The 21,738-nt window shown below is 45.2% G+C and overlaps 1 protein-coding gene across 2 annotated transcripts in view; it reads right to left on the reverse strand.

Moving 5' to 3' along the window:
- IFNGR1 (interferon gamma receptor 1) overlaps positions 1–21,270 on the reverse strand; it is a 34,887-nt gene extending 13,617 nt beyond the window's left edge. Inside the window, exon 1 of one of the 2 annotated variants that reach the window (XM_073337433.1) lies at positions 21,249–21,270. Coding sequence is in view for 1 of the 2 variants with exons in the window: in XM_073337432.1 (XP_073193533.1) it covers positions 20,233–20,317 (85 nt within the window). In the remaining variant the exon portion in view is untranslated. Of the gene's footprint in view, positions 1–20,232; positions 20,558–21,248 lie in introns of those variants that run through there. The other variant, XM_073337432.1, reaches the window with a different exon arrangement.
- Between the last annotated feature and the right edge of the window lie 468 nt (positions 21,271–21,738).

Below are 21,738 nucleotides of genomic sequence, written 5' to 3' on the forward strand. Positions count from 1 at the left end.
TGGAAGCTGGCATCAAGCAGAGTGCTCTAAGGGTCAGTCCTGGTGCCAGGTTTGTTCAATATCTTCATTAACGATCTGGAGGATGGTGTGGATCACACCCTCAGAAGTTTGCAGATGACACTAAACTGGGAGGAGTGGTAGATATGCTGGAAGGTAGGAACAGGATACAGAGGGACCTAGACAAATTGGAGGATTGGGCCAAAAGAAATCTGATAAGGTTCAACAAGGACAAGTGCAGAGTGCTGCACTTAGGACAGAAGAATCCCATGCACCGCTACAGACTAGGGACCAAGTGGCTAGGCAACAGTTATGCAGAAAAGGACCTAGGGGTTACAGTGAATGAGAAGCTGGATATGAGTCAACAGTGTGCCCTTGTTGCCATGAAGGCTAACGGCATTTTGAGCTGTATAAGTAGGAGCATTGCCAGCAGACCAAGGGACGTGATCATTCCCCTCTATTCAGCATTGGTGAGGCTTCATCTGGAGTACTGTGTCCAGTTTTGGGCCCCACAATACAAGGATATGGAAAAATTGGAGAGAGTCCAGCGAAGGGTAACAAAAATGATTAGGGGGCTGGAGCACATGACTTATGAGGAGAGGCTGAGGGAACTGGGATTATTTAGCCTGCAGAAGAGAAGAATGAGGGGGGATTTGATAGCTGCTTTCAACTACCAGAAAGGGGGTTTCAAAGAGGATGGATTTCGACTGTTCTCAGTAGTACCAGATGACAGAACGAGGAGTAATGGTCTCAAGTTGCAGTGGGGGAGGTTTAGGTTGGATATTAGGAAAAACTTTTTCACTAGGAGGGTGGTGAAGCACTGGAATGGGTTACCTAGGGAGGTGGTGGAATCTCCTTCCTTAGAGGTTTTTAAGGTCAGGCTTGACAAAGCCCTGGTTGGGATGATTTAGTTGGGGATTGGTCCTGCTTTGAGCAGAGGGTTGGACTAGATGACCTCCTGAGGTCCCTTCCAACCCTGATATTCTATGATTCTTATCTTAGAGGAGTTGTGAAGATACTTTCATAAGACCTTCCTACTATTATCATTAATACCATAGAAAGCTAATTAATAATTAGGCATTAGAAATTAATAATTCTGTATCCAGCATAGCACTTGGATGCTTTTCAATAAATAGAGCATGAGGCCAAACCTTAAGCCTAAGAAGAACACTGGATAGTTTCCTCTAACTAACCACCACCCATCCTGTGCACTGATTAAGGCAAGGGTCACGTGGTAAAAAAACTGTTTGTGATCATGTAGTTAGAGATCATCATAATACATGTACACAAGGGCGCCAAATTAAGTTTGAATAGGAAATTTTACTTCTGGCATTTCCTACCTTTTAAATGTTTGAATTTGCAATCTTATTTTAATGTAGGTAATAGATCATAACTCAAACCTGACCTTTGCCAGATTATATTTTTGTTTACAGAACATAGCAGATAGACTTGAGGCTGTACATTAAGAGAGCCTAGACTTTGCTTCGTATTATACTAATAAGGGAAAGTAAAAAAACATTTCCCTCATCTTAAGAATGAGACCACAAAGATTTAATATGTGCAATATGCAAGGTTTGAAAGTGGTTTAGACATTCTCTAACACATGCAATGTGACATTTCAGTTATTGGAAAGAGCAGCAGATTCTCAACCACAAGAAAAAAAAGTGTCAAAGTATTTATCTATTCTAAAATGTCTAACACTAAATACAATACTTGGTGCAATAAGCCATGCAGAATATAAATGCACATTTATTTGTGTAATAGTATGTTAAACTACATACAAATATTAAGGTTGCAAAATCAAGCACTGAAAAGTTAGGCAATGCCAGAATTATGGCTGCCTGTGGAACCTTAATTCAGCCCCCTTGCACATGTATAGTCTTTAATTACATGATCATATACTATTTTTTCCACAACCCCCCTGCCTCAGTAAGTGCACAGGAGGGATTGTGCTCACTTAATGAGCAACTATTCAATGTGTTGTTTTCTCCATATTCTTCAATGTGTTCCCCCCCCTTGTTCACATCCATTGTTTGAACTCTGTTCTGAACGCAGAATTTTTAGTTCCCTCATAGGCTTTCTATGGTGCTTGTCACTATGGTATCTGGTTGTTTCATAAACATTCATGAATTAATTTAGACACCCCTGTGAAATGAAGAGGTATTATTCCTATTTTGCAGATAGGGAATTGAGACACGGAAAGATTAAGATCAAAAGTATCCATTAATTTTAGGTGTCCAAGTTAAGACACCTAGAAACAGATTTTCTGAATGCTTAGGATTATATAGCATTTTATATGTTCACAGCACTACTCAGATTAGCTACAACTGCAGCTACTGAATGCTCCGCACATTAGACCCCAGGGCCTAACGTCAGGCATCCAGAAAATGAGGTACACACAATTAATGACCGCCTGTGCAAAGTTTGGTTTAGGTGACTTGCCCAGCATCATACAAGAATTCTGAGGCAGGGATAGAATCCAATTCTTCAGGGTAGCATTCAATTGGCTTAACCATGAGACCATCCTTTCTCTACCTGCAGTTCCCTACCTCATTAACTACACACCACCTTCCAACTTCTGAAACAAATGAAGAAGGGGTCCTACAGTCACTTTCACTAAAGAACACGTTCACTCCAGAGTGTGTCTATCTTGTGCATTGAACGAGGCAGGGCTCTTGTGGGAAAAAATGAGTCTTCAATTATATCATCACATATTATTATATGCACAAGGGAGGGTGAATTAAGATTGTGCAAGTAATCTTAATTCTGGCATTTCCTAACATTGGAGTGCAGACTTTACACTGACACCTGCATGGGAGACATCAGCACGGGTAGAACATATAGGTCCATTGTAGAGACTTCTGCCACTTGAACTAATGGAGTACCTAATAGCAGCACTAGGCTGTCCTCTTCTATGGGGACCAGCACTAGAAGGGAATGAGACACTTTACTATCTGTGAAACCTGCTATTTGCTGACAACTGCAGAGGAATAGTGAGACTCAGGGATCATGGATTCCATTCCAGGCTCTCAAGGAGAGTGTATTGTAGTGGGCATAGACCAGAGGTGGACAAACTTAGGCCCAGGGGCCACATCCGGTCCTTCAGACATTTTAATCTGGCCTCGAGCTCCCACCAGGGCGTGGAGTCCAGGGTTTGGCCCCCCTTCATTGCTCCAGCCGTGGAGTGGGGTGCGGGGCTTGCCCCCCTCTGTGCGTGCCGTGACTCCGCGCAGCTCCTGGAAGCAACAGCATGTCCCCCATCTGGCTCCTATGCTTAAGGGCAGCAAGGGGGCTCTGCACGCTGCCCCCGCCCCAAGTGCGGCCCACGCAGCTCCCATTGGCCGGGAACTGTGGTCAATAGGAGCTGCAGGTACAATGCCTGCGGACGGGGCAGTGTATGAGCTGCCTGGCCACGTTGCCACGTAGGAGCCGGAGGGGGGACATACCGCAGCTTCCGGGAACCGCTTGAGATAAGCGCCACCAGGAGCCTGCCTCCCCCCGCCATGCCCCAACCCAGATCCCCCTCCCGCCCTCCAAACCCCTTGGTCCCAGCCCAGAGAACCCTCCTGCACCCCAACCCCTCATCCCCATCCCCACTCCAGAGCCCACACCCCCAGCCTGGAGCCCTCACTCCCCCACACATCCCAACCCCCCTGCCCCAGCCCAGAGCCCCCTCCCGCACCCTGAACTCCTCATTTCTGGCCCCACTCCACAGCCCACACCCCAACCCCCAATTTCATGAGTATTCATGGCCCGCCATACAATTTCCATACCCAAATGTAGCTCTTGGGCCAAGAAGTTTGCCCACCCCGACAGACTCATCTGTGAATTTCCCTCAACTTTTACCCCTCCTGCCTCGTCCCCTCCAACTTGCATAGTCATGCATCTTCCTCACCCCTAGTTCTTCATCCCAGTCCCATTTTCCTCACTTGACCGGTCCCAGTCTATTCATTCAGCTCATTATCCCAGCCTGTCTCCTTGCCCAGCCAGTTCCAGTTCACCAGCTCAACTCCTCATTGATTCTGTCTCTCCTCCCACCTCCAGCCACCCCTCGCACCCACATTATCCATCTCATCTGAAGGTAACACTTCAAGATGATATTTGGGATCCCCCCAGCCCAACAAAGACTACAAAACCAAAGGGACTATAACAAAGGCCTTCTCAATTAGAACACATACAATCTTAACAGTAAGTTTCACCATGCATGCCAGCTATCATGATACTTAAAAAGTAGCAGTTTCCAAATGATCATTAGTCACACTCTTCAAGAATATTATTGCTACACATTACAGAGAACATATCATGGTCTTGAACTAGTACATTGGGGGTATATAAAAACAAACAAAATACATAATTAAACATCTCTCCATTCTACAATATCCCATCCTGCTCTGCTGGTCTAGCCACAATTCTGGGACACCAAACAATATTGGTTACAGACACAGTGGTTACTCAAAACATAAGTCTCCAATTAATACCTTAAATCTAAATAAAATGCACACAAAGTACAACAACATTTGTGATGCAAAATCATATTTAACCGTGAGAAGTCAAGCATAAAGAAGTCAGGAAATTCAGCAGTAAACTGGGGCGTACGACATACCCCGTGTAAATATACAACATGATCCAATTTACCATGGAATTTCTTGACTTTTCAGAACTATTTTCTTAGCCTTAATGTTAACAATTCAAGTGCTTACAAATAGGCACTTCCACAGCTCTAAAATCCTATCTCATTCCTGTCCAATTCTCTCCTCCTTCCAGACTCCCATCTTTTACAATGTTAAGTACAAGTAAAACTAAAACGTATCTAACTGAAGGACAGGTGTCCGTACTACAGGGTGGATAAAAATCAATTTTTAATTTTTTAAAAATTTTTTAATTTAAATAGGATTTTTTGATAAAATGCTTTTTGAGGGGAAAAAAACCTATCTAAAGATAGCTACAATGTATTTTAATTAAAACTCAAAGATATCTCATTATGGAATAGGGATTATAAATTCTAATTCTATACTATGAGACAATATATTCATGTAATGTTTAAGAAAACTTTTCTAAATGAGTTCCAATAGTTCACTGGTCCCCAACCTTTCTGTGGGAATAGCATATTCCTACTCCCAGAAGACTGTGGTGGGTGCCAGACCCTCTGCCGCCGAAATGCGGAAGCAACAAGAAGCGCTCCTGCTGAAATGCCGCTGAAAAATGGCAACGCTTTTCGACGGCATTTCGGTGGGCGGTTCTACGGTGTCCGCACTTGGCAGCGGCGTTTCGGCGGTACGGTGTCCTGCGGGCGCACACAACTACCCCGGCAGGCACAACTGTGTCCGCGGGCACCGCTTTGGGGACCCCTGCAATAGTTCATGGATTAGGAACCCAATCTTCTGGGGTTCAAGGGGCTTCTGTATAGAAAGATTAATCTAAATAATCTATCTACCCAATGGGACTCAGTGATCAGTCTAGAAGATACCATCAGAGATGCTTAGTTTTGCAGTTCTCAAAAATGTGGAGGTGTGTCTCCAGAGATAACATACTTGTTAACAGCAAAAATGTTTTAAAATAAATAATATACAGAGGTGAGAAATAACAGACCTCAACCCTATTGTCCCTCTGCAAATTTGTGTACACAGAGTCAATCCTTACCTCTCTCTGAAAGTGCAAAGTTTCAGAAAGTTCAATGAATAGAAGATTGTTCGGGGCGGAATAGATCTGGACAAGGAAAAGAAGTCTGGAAATAAATGTGAGAAGGGAGGGACAGGCAACAGAAACAAAAGTGAAACTGTTCATATTCCAGAAGTCTTGAGGTCTTTCTGAGTGTAGCCTTCATTGATTTGAGATCTACCATACCATTCTTCCACTAGAAGGGAAAACCTATAATGGCAGCAGGCAGTAAGAGAGACCCAGTTTGGGAATATTTTAATGAAGTTCCTCTACCTATGGGTAAGACAGGCATGCATGCAAAATGCAAACAGTGCAACAAAGAAATGCAAGGGCTACTTGCCCGAATGAAACATCAGGAGAAGTGTTCCTTCTCAGGAGAAAGCTGCGTTGAAGACCATGAAAGGAACATGTCTGAACATGCAGGGTCTTCAGGTTGGTAAACTTTTTTTATTTCATACTTCTTTCTTAAGGACTGCCTGTCTTCCTTCTGGACTATACTTGAATTCTCATATTTAAGCAAAAAATATAGCTGTTACTCTATGGTACTATCGTTTTAGATGCAGTTGTGATAAAAAAATAAATAGCTGAAATAGGCAGATCTTCCTTTTACAATTTCACCTTTAACGTAGTACTGAGTATCAGTGAATGCAATGAGTAATACTAAATGAGCAGTATGATAATAATAATTAAATAACTGCACTGACATATTTTGTTTAGGAGAATCCATCCTCAACATACAGGATTCTGAAGACTATCCACCTTCAAGATCACCATCATTTTCTATAGTTTCAGTTATCTGCCAATGATAGTGTTTCAGTCACATCATGTATGTCACCATAGCCACAGTATATCACCTGTAGCAAAAAGAAAAAAAAAAACAACTCCATCATCCAGAAACAACCACAGATAAATTTGTGATAAGAACCAGCAGATTACAAAAAAAGGTAATTGATGAAAAAATTGCCCGGTTTGCTTATGCAACAAACTCTCTTTTCCATATGATTGAGAACCCACATTTCATTAACATGGTTCAGTCATTAAAACCAGGATACAGTCCCCCCAACAGAGCAGATGTTGCAGGTAAATTGCTGGATAAAGTGTATGAAAGAGAAATTGAGCAGTGTGCAAGAGGTCTAGAGGGTGAAATTGTTAAGTCTGAGTCTTGATGGGTGGAGCAATGTAAAATAATCCTGTTGTATGTGCTTATGTGACAACAGAAGAAGGGAGTGTCTTCCTTACAGAAACAATTGATATATCCGAAATGCACACACAGCAGAATACTTACAAGAAGTAGCTATAAGTAAGAACTATAACATACTGAAAAAAAATTCAAATGTCTAGCATGCAGCTTAGTCACAGACAATGCTGCAAATGTATCCAAGATGAGAAGAAATTATTTAGAAGAAACTGGAGAGTCCCAAGCTAACATACGGTTGAAGTGCTCATTTGATGCACCTCCTAGCCAAAGACTTCAGTGTTCCAGAAATAAAGGCTAATGTTGTTGAAATTGCAAAATACTTCTGTAACAACCACTTTGCAACAGCTGCTCTGAAAAAGGTGGGAGGAACCAAGCTAACTCTTCCACAAGACGTGCAATAGAACCCAGTAATGGACTGTTTTAAGCACTGTATCAAGAACTGGCTTAATTGGATGACAGTTTGTGAACAAAATCATAAAAAAATAGATGGCACTGTCACAGCCAAAGTTCTCAACACTGGGCTTAAGAGAAATGTTGAAGACATGCTGAGTACCCTGAAGCCTATTTCTGTAGCCTTGAACAAAATGCTGGGAAATAGCTGTTTTATTGCTGACGCTGTTGAAATTTGGAAGGAACTTAGTGAGATCTTAAAAAGAGAAATATGCAACAACACAGTTAAATTACAAGCATTAATAAAACAAATGGGACAAGCACTATCTACAGCTCATTTTCTTGCAAATATTCTCAATACTTGGTACCAGTGTCAAACTTTAACTGCTGAAGAAGAGGAGTTGGCTATGACATGGACCTCCAGCAATCACCACTCCATAATGCCAACTATAATAAACTGCAGAGCTAAGGGTGAGCCATTCAAGAAATATATGTTTGCTGATGATGTTTTAAAGAAAGTCACACCAGTGAACTGGTGGAAGTCACTTAAGCACTTGGATTCAGAGGCGAAGTGATCATCTCACTTTTAACAGCAGTAGTTTCTTCTGCTTGTGTAGAAAGAATATTCTCTTCCTTTGGACTAATTCATTCCAAGTTGAGAAATAGTTTGAGACCTGAAAAAGCAGGAAAGCATGTTTTTCTTTTCCAGATTATGAACAAACAGGAAAATGAAGGTGAAGACGACTGAGTTAACTGCAGAAGCCAATACTCAGATTCCCTGAAAGTAGACAAAACAGCATTTGTCCCAATAAAAAAGAAAAAATATGTGGCGTGACGAGCAGAAAAATCTATTAAGTTTCCATGACTCCAGAGACAAGAAACAAAGGCTATTTAACTGTGTAGCAAGCAACCTAAATTCTGCAGCAAAATCCCTAGTTTATGTTACTGGAAATTCTGTGGCAGTTTCAAGTCATTAAAAAATGGTAGGGAAGATATTTTAATACAAAAATGAATGCAATCAATACACTGTTCTGTATTGACATTAAAACTTTAGTACAGCTTAAAATGAACTGGATCTAATGTATAACCTTCTGGAGACTTTTATATTGACAACATATAACTGCATTGTAAAAGTTGTCAGGAGGAAACTGGAGATTATGGCAGCTAGGTAGGGAACTTTTGGGACTAGGGAAAGTATGGGAGATAGTTTGGGACTTTGGCCTCAGGTAGGTGTTTAAGGGGTGAGGGAACAGGGAGGCGATGCATTTCTTCCCGCCCTATATTGGTGGGATTAGAGGCAATGAACTGGGGTCCTGAAGTTGGTTTAAAAGCCTGTCCCAGTGGAGTCAAAGGAAGTTTTGCCATTGTCTTTAATGGAGCCATGATTTCACCCTTCAGACTCCAACCTCAGCAACTGTTAAAAGTCACCTGTTCTTCAATCCAATAGTCATAACTACATCTAGTAAATGATGGATAAACTGGATATTTCTGCTTAGATTACTAGCAGTGAAGTAGTTAATTTTGGCATTCAGGTTCTCATGAAATTTCAGAGCTGATGCCCCAATGATATAGGTTGAAGTTATAAAACCTAGAAATGTACTTTTTTTTTTAAATAGTAACTTAGAATCTGTTGATTATGTCTCATGCAAATTCTGTGGCAAGTTTACATGAGGCCCTGGGTCTAATACCCAAAAGCTGAATCTGCAGAAGCCCAAGTATCAGTATAGTTTTGATAACACTTGAAGCAAACCCCAGATGAGAGCTCTGCACAGATCCTTTGCTAAGAAGTCTCCCTTTTAGCCCCAAATGCTGAGACTGAAAGAGTGGAACGAATGGGCAACCAATTGTCCTCTCTCTCCTAGCTGATATGACTGCATCTAGGAATGGTACCTTTTAAGATGAGAACAGTTTAAAAAAAAGAGGCTAACATGAGACATGCAGACAGCTGCAGCGGCACAGGAGCCAGCAAACGGAGCTGTAAACAGGGAGTTTGAAACGGGAGTTTGTATTGCGGCGCTTGTTTGGGGTTTGTTTTTGCTGTGGGTGCTGGTGTTTTGGTGTGGTTTGGGTTTCCCAGATTAACAGGATTTAGGTGGGAAGGCTATGACGGATACAGAGGCAGCAGTGGGAGTGACCCATGTAGCAGAAGACACAATGAAGATGACTGGATGTGGAAGCTGCAGTATGTACATGATCCTGGAGGGGGGGGACCTGGAAAGAGTTTCGTTTGCATGACGTGCCGTCTGATAGAGCTGATGGAAGAAAAGATCCGAGGACTGGAGATGGAAAGTCTGGTTGAGTTTAGAAGGGGGTTCGAGCGGATTATGAAGCAAACACATGAGGCGGCTGAAGGGAAAAGCTCAGACTTGCAGAAGGAAGCAGGACTGAAGAACTCTGAGGGGAGACTGCTGGGTGAAGAAAATGGACAGTGGAAGCATGTGACTAAGAGAACCAAGCGGAGAAAAAGACGGGCTAGTGAAGGAGAAATAGAGCTCAAGAACAGGTTTGCAGAGTTGGAAAATGAAGGAGGGACTCAGCAGGTGGTCACTGAAGGTGGAAGGGCAAGGAAGAAGAGAAGAGTGGCTAGTCCTATAGGAAACAGGGAAGAGTCAATGGACACTACACCAAATATGAACCCCAGGAGGATACAGGATGGGTTGAAGAGGACAACAAGAGAGAATAGGAACGGAAAGAACTTGCAGCCAGAGGGAACAGGGGATAGACCAGAGAATCGCATCGTCACCAGGAAAAGGCAAGTCTACATGATGGGGGACTCCTTACTGAGAAGGAGGGACAGGCCTGTAACCAGAGCTGATCCAGAGGATAGAAGGGTGTGCTGTCTTCCAGGTGCTAAGATATAGGATGTGGAGCTGAGGTTGAAGAGGATCTAAAGGGAGCAGGAAAGAATCCACTGATCATCCTTCATGTGGGAATAAACGATACTGGTAGATTCTCATTGGAACGTATCAAGGGAGACTATGCCAGGCTGGGGAAGACACTTAAGGAAATCAAGGCTCAAGTGATCTTCAGTGGGATTCTGCCTGTTCCGAGAGAAGGGCAACAAAGGTGTGACAAGATTATGACTATCAACAGATGGCTCAGGTAGTGGTGCTATAAGGAGGGCTTTGGGATGTATGGCCACTGAGAGGCATTCATGGACAGAGGACTGTTCTCTCGGGATGGACTTCATCTGAGAAGGCAAGGAAATAGACTTCTAGGATAGAGGCTGGCACAACTGATTAAGAGAGCTTTAAACTAGGAATTTGGGGGAAATGTCCAGGTAATCCCCATGCCAGACTTTAGCACTGAGAGGAAAGAAAACAAAGTAAGAAAGGATGGGTAGGCCATGGGTAGGAGCCATGGGTAGGAGAATGGACATAAGGAGGAAGGGCAGTGTGGATACCAGTCTAATAGGTCATACTGACTGTAGAATGTCCAGGCCTAATCGGGTAAAGAAAGTGAGCGAGGCCAAACAGCAAAAATTAAGATGTTTGTACACCAGTGTGAGAAGCCCAGGTAACAAAATGGAGGAACTAGAGCTACTGGTGCAGGAAGTGAAACCTGGTGTTACAGGGATAACAGAAACATGGTGGAATAGTCGTCATGACTGGACTACAGGTATTGAAGGGTAAGTGCTGTTTAGGAAAGACAGAAATAAAGGCAAAGGTGGTGGAGTAGCACTGTATATCAATGAGGAGGTAGAATGTAAAGAAATAAGAAGCGATGGAATGGATAAGACAGAGTCTGTCTGGGCAAAAATCACATTGTGGGAAGAAAACTACTAGAGCCTCCCCTGTGATAGTGCTTGGGGTGTGCTATAGACCGCCGGGGTCTGATATGGATAGAGCCCTCTTTAATATTTTTAATGAGGTAAATACTAATGGAAACTGCGTGATCACGGGAGACTAACTTCCCAGATATAGACTGGAGGACAAGTGCTAGTAATAATAATAGGGCTCAGATTTTCCTAGATGTGATAGCTGATGGATTCCTTCACCAAGTAGTTGCTGAACTGACAAGAGGGGATGTCATTTTAGATTTGGTTTTGGTGAGTAATGAGGACCTCATAGAAGAAATGGTTGTAGGGGACAACCTTGATTCAAGTGATCATGAGCTAATTCAGTTCAAACTGAACAGAAGGATAAACAAAAATAAATCTGCGACTAGGGTTTTTGATTTCAAAAGGGCTGACTTTCAAAAATTAAGGAAATTAGTTAGAAGTGGATTGGACTGAAGAACTTATGGATCTAAAGGCAGAGGAGGCCTGGGATTACTTCAAGTCAAAGCTGCAGAAGCTTTTAGAAGCCTGCATCGCTAGAAAGGGGAAAAAATTCATAGGCAGGAGTTGTAGACCAAGCTGGATGAGCAAGCATCTCAGAGAGGTGATTAAGAAAAAGCAGAAAGCACACAGGGAGTGGAAGATGGGAGGGATCAGCAAGGAAAGCTACCTTATTGAGGTCAGAACATGTAGTGATAAAGTGAGAGAGGCTAAAAGTCAAGTAGAGTTGGACCTTGCAAATTAAAACCAATAGTAAAAGGTTCTATAGCCATATAAATAAGAAGAAAACAAAGAAACTCGAACAGCTTAATGAGACTAAATCGGGGGGCCCAGATAATCTTCATCCACGAATATTAAAGGAATTGGCACACGAAATTGCACGCCCATTAGCAACAATTTTTAATGAACCTGTAAACTCAGGGGTTGTACCGTATGACTGGAAAATTGCTAACATAGTTCCTATTTTTAAGAAAGGGAAAAAAAGTGATCCGGATAATTACAGGCCTGTTAGTTTGACATCTGTAGCATACAAGGTCTTGGAAAAAATTTTGAAGGAGAAAGTCGTTAAGGACATTGAGGTCAATGGTAAATGGGAGAAAATACCTCATGGTTTTACAAAAGGCAGATCGTGCCAAACCAACCTGATCTCCTTCTTTGAGAAAGTAACAGATTTTTTTAGACAAAGGAAACATAGTGGATCTAATATACCTAGATTTCAGTAAGGCGTTTGATACGGTGCCACCTGGGGAATTATTAGTTAAATTGGAAAAGATGGGGATCAATATGAAAATTGAAAGGTGGATAAGGAATTGATTAAAGGGGAGACTACAGCGGCGAACTGTCAGGCTGGAAGGAGGTTACCAGTGGAGTTCCTCAGGGATCGGTTTTGGGACCAATTTTATTTAATCTTTTTATTACTGACCTTGGCATAAAAAGTGGGAGTGTGCTAATAAAGTTTGCAGATGATACAAAGCTGGGAGGTATTGCCAATTTAGAGAAGGACCAGGATACCATACAGGAGGATCTGGATGACCTTGTAAACTGGAGTAATAGTAATAGGATGAAATTTAATAGTGAGAAGTGTAAGGTCATGCATTTAGGGATTAATAACAAGAATTTTAGTTATAAGCTGGGGACACATCAATTAGAAGTAACAGAGCAGGAGAAGGACCTTGGAGTATTGGTTGACCACAGGATGACTATGAGCCACCAAATGTGATGTGGCCGTGAAAAAAACTAATGCGGTCTTGGGATGCATCAGGCGAGGTATTTCCAGTAGAGATAAGGAGGTCTTAGTACCGTTATACAAGGCACTGGTGAGACCTCACCTCAAATACTGTGTGCAGTTCTGGTCTCCCATGTTTTAGAAGGATGAATTCAAACTGGAACAGGTACAGAGAAGGGCTACTAGGATGATCCGAGGAATGGAAATCCTGTCTTATGAAAGGCAACTCAAGGAGCTTGGCTTGTTTAGCCTAAGCAAAAGAAGGCTGAGGGGAGATATGATTGCTCTCTATAAATATATTAGAAGGACAAATACCAGAGAGGGAGAGGAATTATTTAAGCTCAGTACCAATGTGGACACAAGAACAAATGGATATAAACTGGCCATTGGGAAGTTTAGACTTGAAATTAGACGAAGGTTTCTAACCATCAGAGGTGTGAAGTTCTGGAATAGCCTTCCAAGGGAAGCAGTGGGGGCAAAAGACCTATCTGGCTTCAAGATTAAACTTGATAAGTTTATGGAGGAGATGGTATGATGGGATAACATGATTTTGGCAATTAATTGATCTCTAACTATTCATGGTAAATAGGCCCAATGGCCTGTGATGGGATGTTAGATGGGGTGGGATCTGAGTTACTACAGAGAATTCTTTCCTGGGTATCTGGCTGGTGAATCTTGCCCACATGCTCAGGGTTCAGCTGATCGCCATATTTGGGGTCGGGAACGAATTTTCCTCCAGGGCAGATTGGAAGAAGCCCTGGGAGTTTTTCGCCTTCCTCTGTAGCATGGGGCACAGGTCACTTGCTGGAGGATTCTCTGCACCTTGAAGTCTTTAAACCATGATTTGAGGACTTCAATAGCTCAGACATAGGTGAGAGGTTTATTGCAGGAGTGGATGGGTGAGATTCTGTGGCCTGCATTGTGCAGGAGGTCAGACTAGATGATCATAATGGTCCCTTCTGACCTTAATATCTATTAGTCTATGAGACATTCAAAACCAGACTGAAATATGGGTGAGGGCGGTCTTTGATGAATGAAGGAAAGGAGAAGCTAGGGGATCTGTCCCTTATCTCTAACACTGTTAAGGGAGAAAATGTTTTGAAGGATACGTCAAAAACATCCAAAGCTAGGAATTCAAGTTTTCTGTCCCAGACATCCTTAGAGGCAAAGCAACAGCTAAAATTGTCTGCCTGTAACAAGCCACTATGATCTTTTTGGATGCCACCATAATTTTAAGAATTCTGTTTGAAGACAAAGTGGAATAAGACACCAGTAGCAAAAGGATGAAACTAACTTAGTTTAAACACAGTTCAGTTAAGTGTTCAAATCTACATAATGAATACTCAATTGTGTTTAAAAAACACTAAGTTAGCGTAGTCCCCGTGCTACTAGGTGTCTTGTTTCTTCAGCCTGTACATCTGATGGGTGAATGGAAGAGATTTGTTCTCTCTCCTGCTTCTTATCCTATCGAAACAGGTAGAGCAGTGTTTTTCAACCTGTGGGTCAGGGCCCAAAATTGGGTCGCCAGAATGCTTCAAAGGGTTATGTGGCAGCTCCTGTGGCTACTGTCCAATAGGGCTCACCTCTCTGCTCTAGGCACTGCAACTTCTGGAGTCCCAATGCCACTCCAGTTTGGCCCAGCCATCATCATGACAGGAGTCTGGGTAGGCCAAATTTGAGTGAATGGCACGGCAACCCTATGAGCCAGGTCAGAACTCCACTCACAAATTTAATCCAGGCAAAGGGACGGGGCCAAAGCTGAGCAGTGCTGCAACCCCGGAGGTTCCAACGCCAGGCGTGGAGCGGGGCAGCAGCCGTTCCCCCACCGAGCAGAAGTGGCGCCTTTTAAATTCTTTGGCACCTTTTTAATTTTTACTCACCCGACGGCGCTCCGGGTCTTCGGTGGTGGATCAGGCAGCGCTCCGGGTCTTCAGCAGCACTTCGGCATTGGGTCCTTCACTCACTCCGATCTTCAACGGCACTGAAGGACCCCCCCACACCACTGCAATGCTGCCAAAGACCGTAGCGAGTGAAGGACCCAATGCCGAAGTGCTGCTGAAGTCCCGGAGCACCACCTGACTCACCGCCGAAGACCCGGAGCGCCGCCGGGTGAGTACTAGTGGGTGGCGCCTTTTTTTATCTCTGCTCCCACTGTTTTCTCCAGCTGGCTATACCACTGGCCAGGAGAGCCAAGCCCAGCCTGTCCCACAGCACAGGAGCTGCAACTGTGGGGTCAGTGCTGGGCAGGACCCAACCCCCCCCAGAGGACAGGATTCAACCAAACCCACCCCAAGGTGTCCACCCCCATACCCTTTACTGGGTCACGACAGGCCATAAACATTTACAAATGGGGTTGGGGTGCAGAAGGGGGTCAGTGGCACTGGCTCTGGGCGGGGGTTCAGGGGGCTTTCTCCAGGAGGGGGCTCAGGGCTGGGGTGCAGGAGGGGTGCAGGCTCCCACTGGGCAGTGTTTACCTTGGGTGGCTCCCAGGCAGTGGCGCAGTGGGGTTAAGGCAGGCTCCCTACCCGCCTCAGCCCTGCGCATAGGCACCGACTCTGTGGGTGCTCCGGGGCTGGAGCATCCACAGGGAAAAATTAGTGGGTGCTCTGCACCCACCGGCAGCCAAGCTCCCCGCCCCGCCCATGGCCCAGCACTGCTCCCGGAAGCTGCCAGCAAGGACTTCCTGTGGCCCCTGAGGGTGAGTGCCTCACATGGCTCCTCGCGCTGTCCCTCCCTGCAGGCACCGCCCCCACAGCTCCCACTGGCCACAGTTCCCCATTCCCGGCCAATGGGAACTACAGGGGCAGTGCCTGCAGGCAGGAGTGGCATGCAGAGACTCTCTTCCCCACCCCACACCGGGACGTGCCAGCTGCTTCTGGGAGCGATGCAGGGCCAGGGCAGGCTGAGCCGCCGGACTTTTAGCGGATGGAGATTGCGATCGACTGGCAGAGGCTCTGCGATCGATCAGTTGATCGTGATCTACAGGTAGGTGACCACTGTTGTACAAGTACTGTATTTGTCATACTGGCTAGTGATAGTCCTGGGGCTAGTAGTCATGTACATTTTCAATCCCCATAAATATATATGTAAGATACAAACAGAATAAAAGATATAGTATAAAAATTTTATCTGCATTCGTCTGTATGTCACATTAAACATGCCTTTTAAGAAGCTCAGAAGTTTGGAACGTTAGAAGCAGTTTAGGAAACAGATTAGCAGGCTGAGGGCAGGTGAAGTATGTGACAGTTAAATGCAATTGATTAAATGCTTCTATCACTTGGAATTATATAAATCCCATCTTGCCTTTCTGAACCAGCCTTGAAAAAGCTGCCATTTAGCATACATACGTACCCATTAAGATGTTATTAAATCATCTTAAATAATACGTTTAATTGAAGTATTAATATTGAGAAGACTGGAAGAACCTGTTTTTACACACACAAACATTTACAAGTAGAAAGGAACAAAATGAAAATAAGCAGGAATATTTCAGGGGTAAAACCTGGATGCCACTCTGAAACTATTGTTTCATTACTGTCATTTGTTCTTTGGCTTTATTTACATAGTAGTAGATCATAGAATCATAGAATATCAGGGTTGGAAGGGACCTCAGGAGGTCATCTAGTCCAACCCCCTGCTCAAAGCAGGACCAATCCCCAATTCAATCATCCCAGCCAGGGCTTTGTCAAGCCTGACCTTAAAAACTTCTAAGGAAGGAGATTCTACCACCTCCCTAGGTAACACATTCCAGTGTTTCACCACCCTCCTAGTGAAAAAGTTTTTCCTAATATCCAACCTAAACCTCCCCCACTGCAACTTGAGACCATTGCTCCTTGTCCTGTCCTCTTCTACCACTGAGGATAGTCTAGAACCATCCTCTCTGGAACCACCTCTCAGGTAGTTGAAAGCAGCTATCAAATCCCCCCTCATTCTTCTCTTCTGCAGACTAAACAATCCCAGTTCCCTCAGCCTCTCCTCATAAGTCATGTGTTCCAGACCCCTAATCATTTGTATTGCCCTTCGCTGGACTCTCTCCAATTTATCCACATCCTTCTTGTATTGTGGGGCCCAAAACTGGACACAGTACTCCAGATGAGGCCTCACCAATGTCGAATAGAGGGGAACAATCATGTCCCTCGATCTGCTCGCTATGCCCCTACTTATACATCCCAAAATGCCATTGGCCTTCTTGGCAACAAGGGCACACTGCTGACTCATATCCAGCTTCTCGTCCACTGTCACCCCTAGGTCCTTTTCCGCAGAACTGCTGCCTAGCCATTCGGTCCCTAGTCTGTAGCTGTGCATTGGGTTCTTCCGTCCTAAGTGCAGGACCCTGCATTTATCCTTATTGAACCTCATCAGATTTCTTTTGGCCCAATCCTCCAATTTGTCTAGGTCCCTCTGTATCCTATCCCTGCCCTCCAGGGATGTATAGGTTGCTCCAATGAAGTTTGTGTCTGAACTGCAACCATGTATGAAAGACTTGGGGGAGTAAGAAAGACAACTCCCCGCACTGATTCTGTGGCTGCGTAAGCAGTGCATCTCTGTTTCAAAGAATTCTTTTCCATGTATGTTAAGGACAAATGCAAATTAGATTTGACTATGTGACATGTTCTCAAATAGTACAGAACTTTATCCTTCAATCTTAAAAGTGTACAGAAAGATATTCCTATTCCAAATGGAGCTGGGTTTTATTGTTTACAGTGTACTTTATATACACAGAATACTGTACAGGTAAGGTTACTTTGCTCTGCTTTTGACCAATTTTTGAGTGGAAAGGATAATTTGTCAATGAAGTGTGTTCTTGGAGTACTCAGAAGTAACCTAGTATACCTTAATATTCCATATATATTCCAAATATAGTGCTTCCCCAACACATGCTGTAACCAATAGCAATGAGTCTAAATCAAACTTTCCAAATGATGCTGAAAATCCAATGGAATTTTAAATGTCACCTTTCCCTCTTTCAGGAGAACCATGAAAAAGTACACTTTTTCTACTCACTACCCTTTCTAAATCCAATGCAAATATTTAACTAAGTGTAGCTGAGAGTATTTAATTAATGCTCTCTAGATCTGAGTGATCAAGAGCTCAGCAAAATAAGTGTTGATGCACTGATCCAAAATGAGACATTTAAGAAAATTAGTGCAGGAACCTTAAAAAGGATGATTAACTTCTTTATTTTTAAAATATGGTTTAACTTTCATATTAAACATCAGAAATAAAAGGAAATTAAGATAATGTAGTGCATGTCCTTTTATAGGATTATAGTGTATGCTCAAAAAGAAAAGGAGTACTTGTGGCACCTTAGAGACAGCTCACTTCATTGGATGCATGAAATGTATGCTCAATATTTTCTAGAATTTCACCTTCTCAATTCAGCATTTTTATTGTATGTACGGCATAAGTCACATTAAGGGGATTCTAAATTGATTGACAACTGAGAAACACTAATTTGGCATTGAGGGCACACAAAAATAGTAACTAGATTACATTTTGGAATCATTTGTTTTGGAAGGCAATTCTAGTGGGTCACCTACTCCAGTCCAGCATCATGGCAAGTTTGATTTATATGTCCCTAAACTTCTTGCAACTGAAGCCCATTACAACTCATTCTGTGCTAACTGGAAATTAGTTTGGTTGTTGGCACTGATAACTTAGGTCTTTGATGTCATACCTATGCACAGCTGATATGTTATTGCAAAAATATATTGAGATCAGCAGAGTCAGTGTATGTTTTCAGACCACGCTTTGGGGAAACGGAACCCAGAGAGCATGTGTGATCAACATCTACACAATCGACTATTAATAGTGTGTCAGGTAGGTGGGCAGAGTCTGGAAGAGTATCACTACCTTTCCCCCCTCCAAATCTCATCCCTGCATATATGCCACAATGTTTAGACCCTTTCATGGGAAGGATAATATACAAGGCCTGATCTAACTATTCTTTAATACTAGGTGCAACTGCAATGATTTAAACATAATTTAAGCAGTTAAAACTAGACAGGTTTCAAAACCACTTCAAGATTTTCTGCCAGATCTGAACCACACTTACATGAATCATTTTTAAAGAAAAGTGTTTTCTGATCTCTACTAGCACATAATAATTATTCTTAAAACCTGTTAAAATGTTAATTATACAATGTTCTCAAGTAGACAAGTCTCAACCAGGACATTTTTTTTTTTGGCTTCTGGCAACACTCACAGTTAGGGCCGTCTGCAGGGGAATGTGAGGCCTGGGACAACCCCCCCTCCCCCCCCAGCCCTGGCCCCCCTTCCCCCCCAAGCCTCTGCCCTGCCTCTTTCTGGCTTCCGCCCCCACTCCCCGAGCGATGCCAGGAGCCAGCGCGGCAGAGCGGGTCCAGGTTGCTCGCTGCTGCCGGCACCAGACCCCCGCTAACCTCCCAGGCCACCCTGGACCCCGCATCCTGAAGTGCGGGGCCTGGGGCACTTGCCCTCGTCTGGCCTATGGACGGGATGGCTCTGCCCACAGTTGCTGCTGTTCCCGATCATGCAGCCAGATATTGTTCCTAAAAAGGAAGCCATCTGGAGACAAGTTATTTTAAAAAAAATCCTAAAGCTTCGTGCTATGATGCTATCCAAGGCATTCTTTGTAGGCAGGAAATGTAAACAAAACCAAAACAATCTCGTGGGAGATGAGGAATAGGGATAAAGAGGTTGGAACAAAAGCAGGAAATAAACATGCTATACCCTCCACATCCTCAAACTCAGACACACACACACACACAAACACCCCAACACACCTTCTGCGACCTAACAAACCCAACAGGGCCAAAACCTTGTCTTCATTATTATCATAGAATATCAGGGTTGGAAGGGACCTCAGGAGATCATCTAGTCCAACCCGCTGCTTAAAGCAGGACGAATCCCCAGTTTTTGCTGCAGATCCCTAAATGGCCCCCTCAATCTGCAATACAGAGCCTCTCATCCTGTCCTAAAACCCACCATGACCACTCAGAGACCCCTCTCTTACCCCAGATTCCACCTCAACCTCAGCCCCCATCCCATCACTCCACAACCCTATTGCCAAAAAATATCCCTCTCCGGCCCAACCACCTCCCCCAGCATAGCAGCCTTCCACTATTTCCTTGCTACTATTTCCCCTTTCCCCTCCTCATGTCAACAACCCTCCCTCACACCAGGGCACTGCGATTGTTTAAAGCCCCAGACTCCGGAGTCCAGGGATTACATGAGAATCCCATTACGCCTTTACAGAGCAAAGGGTGCATTTCTAGCTGCTTGTGGCTAGGGGAAAAGATTGAAATCAGAGCCCAGTGCCCTCTTCAGGCTCCGAATCCGGGGAGCAGAGGCAGAATTTTTTAAATGCCATGGTTTCCTACCCATCTTATTGGGGGAAGGGGAGAAGAAAAGAGTCTGATGTGATATTTGAACTCTCAGGGCCGGCGAGTTACTGCCGCCCCTCCCCTTTGCCGCCGCCGCCGCCCCTCCTCGCCCCGTCGGTACCTGTTTCCGGGAGCTCCCCGGAGCTGGCCCCGCTCCGGGGCAGCAGCATGAGGAGCAGGAAGAGAAGCGGGGCCGCCGGCCGCATCCTGGTTCGGGGCGCGCGGGCCGCACCGGCCGAAGGCGCGAGCGGGAGACGGGCTCGAGCGCAGCTCAGGCGCCAGCCTCCGAGTCGCGAGGAAGGGGGCGACCGCCGCGCCCGGTTCTAGTCACGTGACTGGACGGCGGGGGCAGCGGGGGGGGGCGGCCGGACTGACTCTGCGCTGCCGGGGCCCGTCTCCGCGCGCCGCGTTGCCGCAGTGCGGGGAGGGCTCTGCGCCGGCCCGGCCCGGCCCCCCGGCACACGCTGGAAAACAACACCCCGCCCTCCCGCCCGGTTAACCCTCAGCTGCCCGCAGCCCAGCGCGTGTCACGGGTGCTCTCCTTCGACGCAAACAGCCCGGCAGCCCCGGACGTGCAACATGCGTGCGTCTGTCTCACCCACCCACCCACAGAACCAGAGCAGGGGAGGGTTGGCAGAGACCCCGGCTGCTGCTGCTAACACGTCTCTGCGTGCCGGGGGAGGGGGGTGCAGCTTCAGGTGCTGCCCTCACCCTCAGCACCGTCTTCACAGCTCCCACTGGCCAGTTTCCGGGGCGCTGCTTGCAGGCATAGGCAGCGCACGGAGACCCGATGCGCCCCCCGGGACACACAAGAGACTTGCCAGCCACAGCTGCTTCCGGGAGTGGCATGGGGCCATGGCATGCAGGCAGCCTGCCTGAGCGCTGCTGCGCCGCCCGCTGGCAGCCACCTGTGATAAGCACCTCCCAGCCAGAGCCTGCACCTCGCACCCCCTTCCTAACACCCTGCCCCAGCTCAGACCCCACTCCTGCACCCAAACTCCCTCCCAGACCCCACACCCCGCTCCTGCACCCCAATCCTCGGACTCAGCCTGGAGCTCCCTCCGGCACCAAACTCCCTCCCAGGCCCTGCACCCTTTCCATTAATATAGTAGAAATGTGTGGCCTGTGACGACTTACCAAAGTTCGTGGAGTGGCCACCCCTGCGAAAAGTATTGCCCACCCCAATCTAGTCCAACCCCCCTGCTCAACTCCAACTAAATCATCCCAGCCAGGGCTTTGTAACCTTTTCAGTTACCATGTGTATAACCTCAGAGCTTTGTAACATTCTATCACATGATCAGAGAGCCTGTGAACAAGGGAGTGTGTGTGGGAGATAAGGCAGTGAGAACAAGGGAGTATTTGCGGGACTGGGCAGAGAGGAACTTCAAGGCGAAAAGAACCCAAAGGGAGGAGCCAGTTGTGTCTGATGTAATCTGCCCTGAGAAGGCAATCACAGGGAGCTGTAAAGAAAAGAAGAACCTGGTATGCATGAAAAGAACGAGGTCTGGGAATGCTTCTCAGTAACAGACACAGAAGGAAAACTCAGTGTACGTGACAGGAGCCTCTCAATTCCAGTAAAAAAAAGAAGGCACACACACAAGCCCCCTGCTTCTTGACCTGCTCGCCA

The sequence above is a fragment of the Lepidochelys kempii genome, chromosome 3 (genome assembly GCF_965140265.1).
Source record: "Lepidochelys kempii isolate rLepKem1 chromosome 3, rLepKem1.hap2, whole genome shotgun sequence".
Classification (NCBI taxonomy): Eukaryota; Metazoa; Chordata; order Testudines; family Cheloniidae; genus Lepidochelys; species Lepidochelys kempii.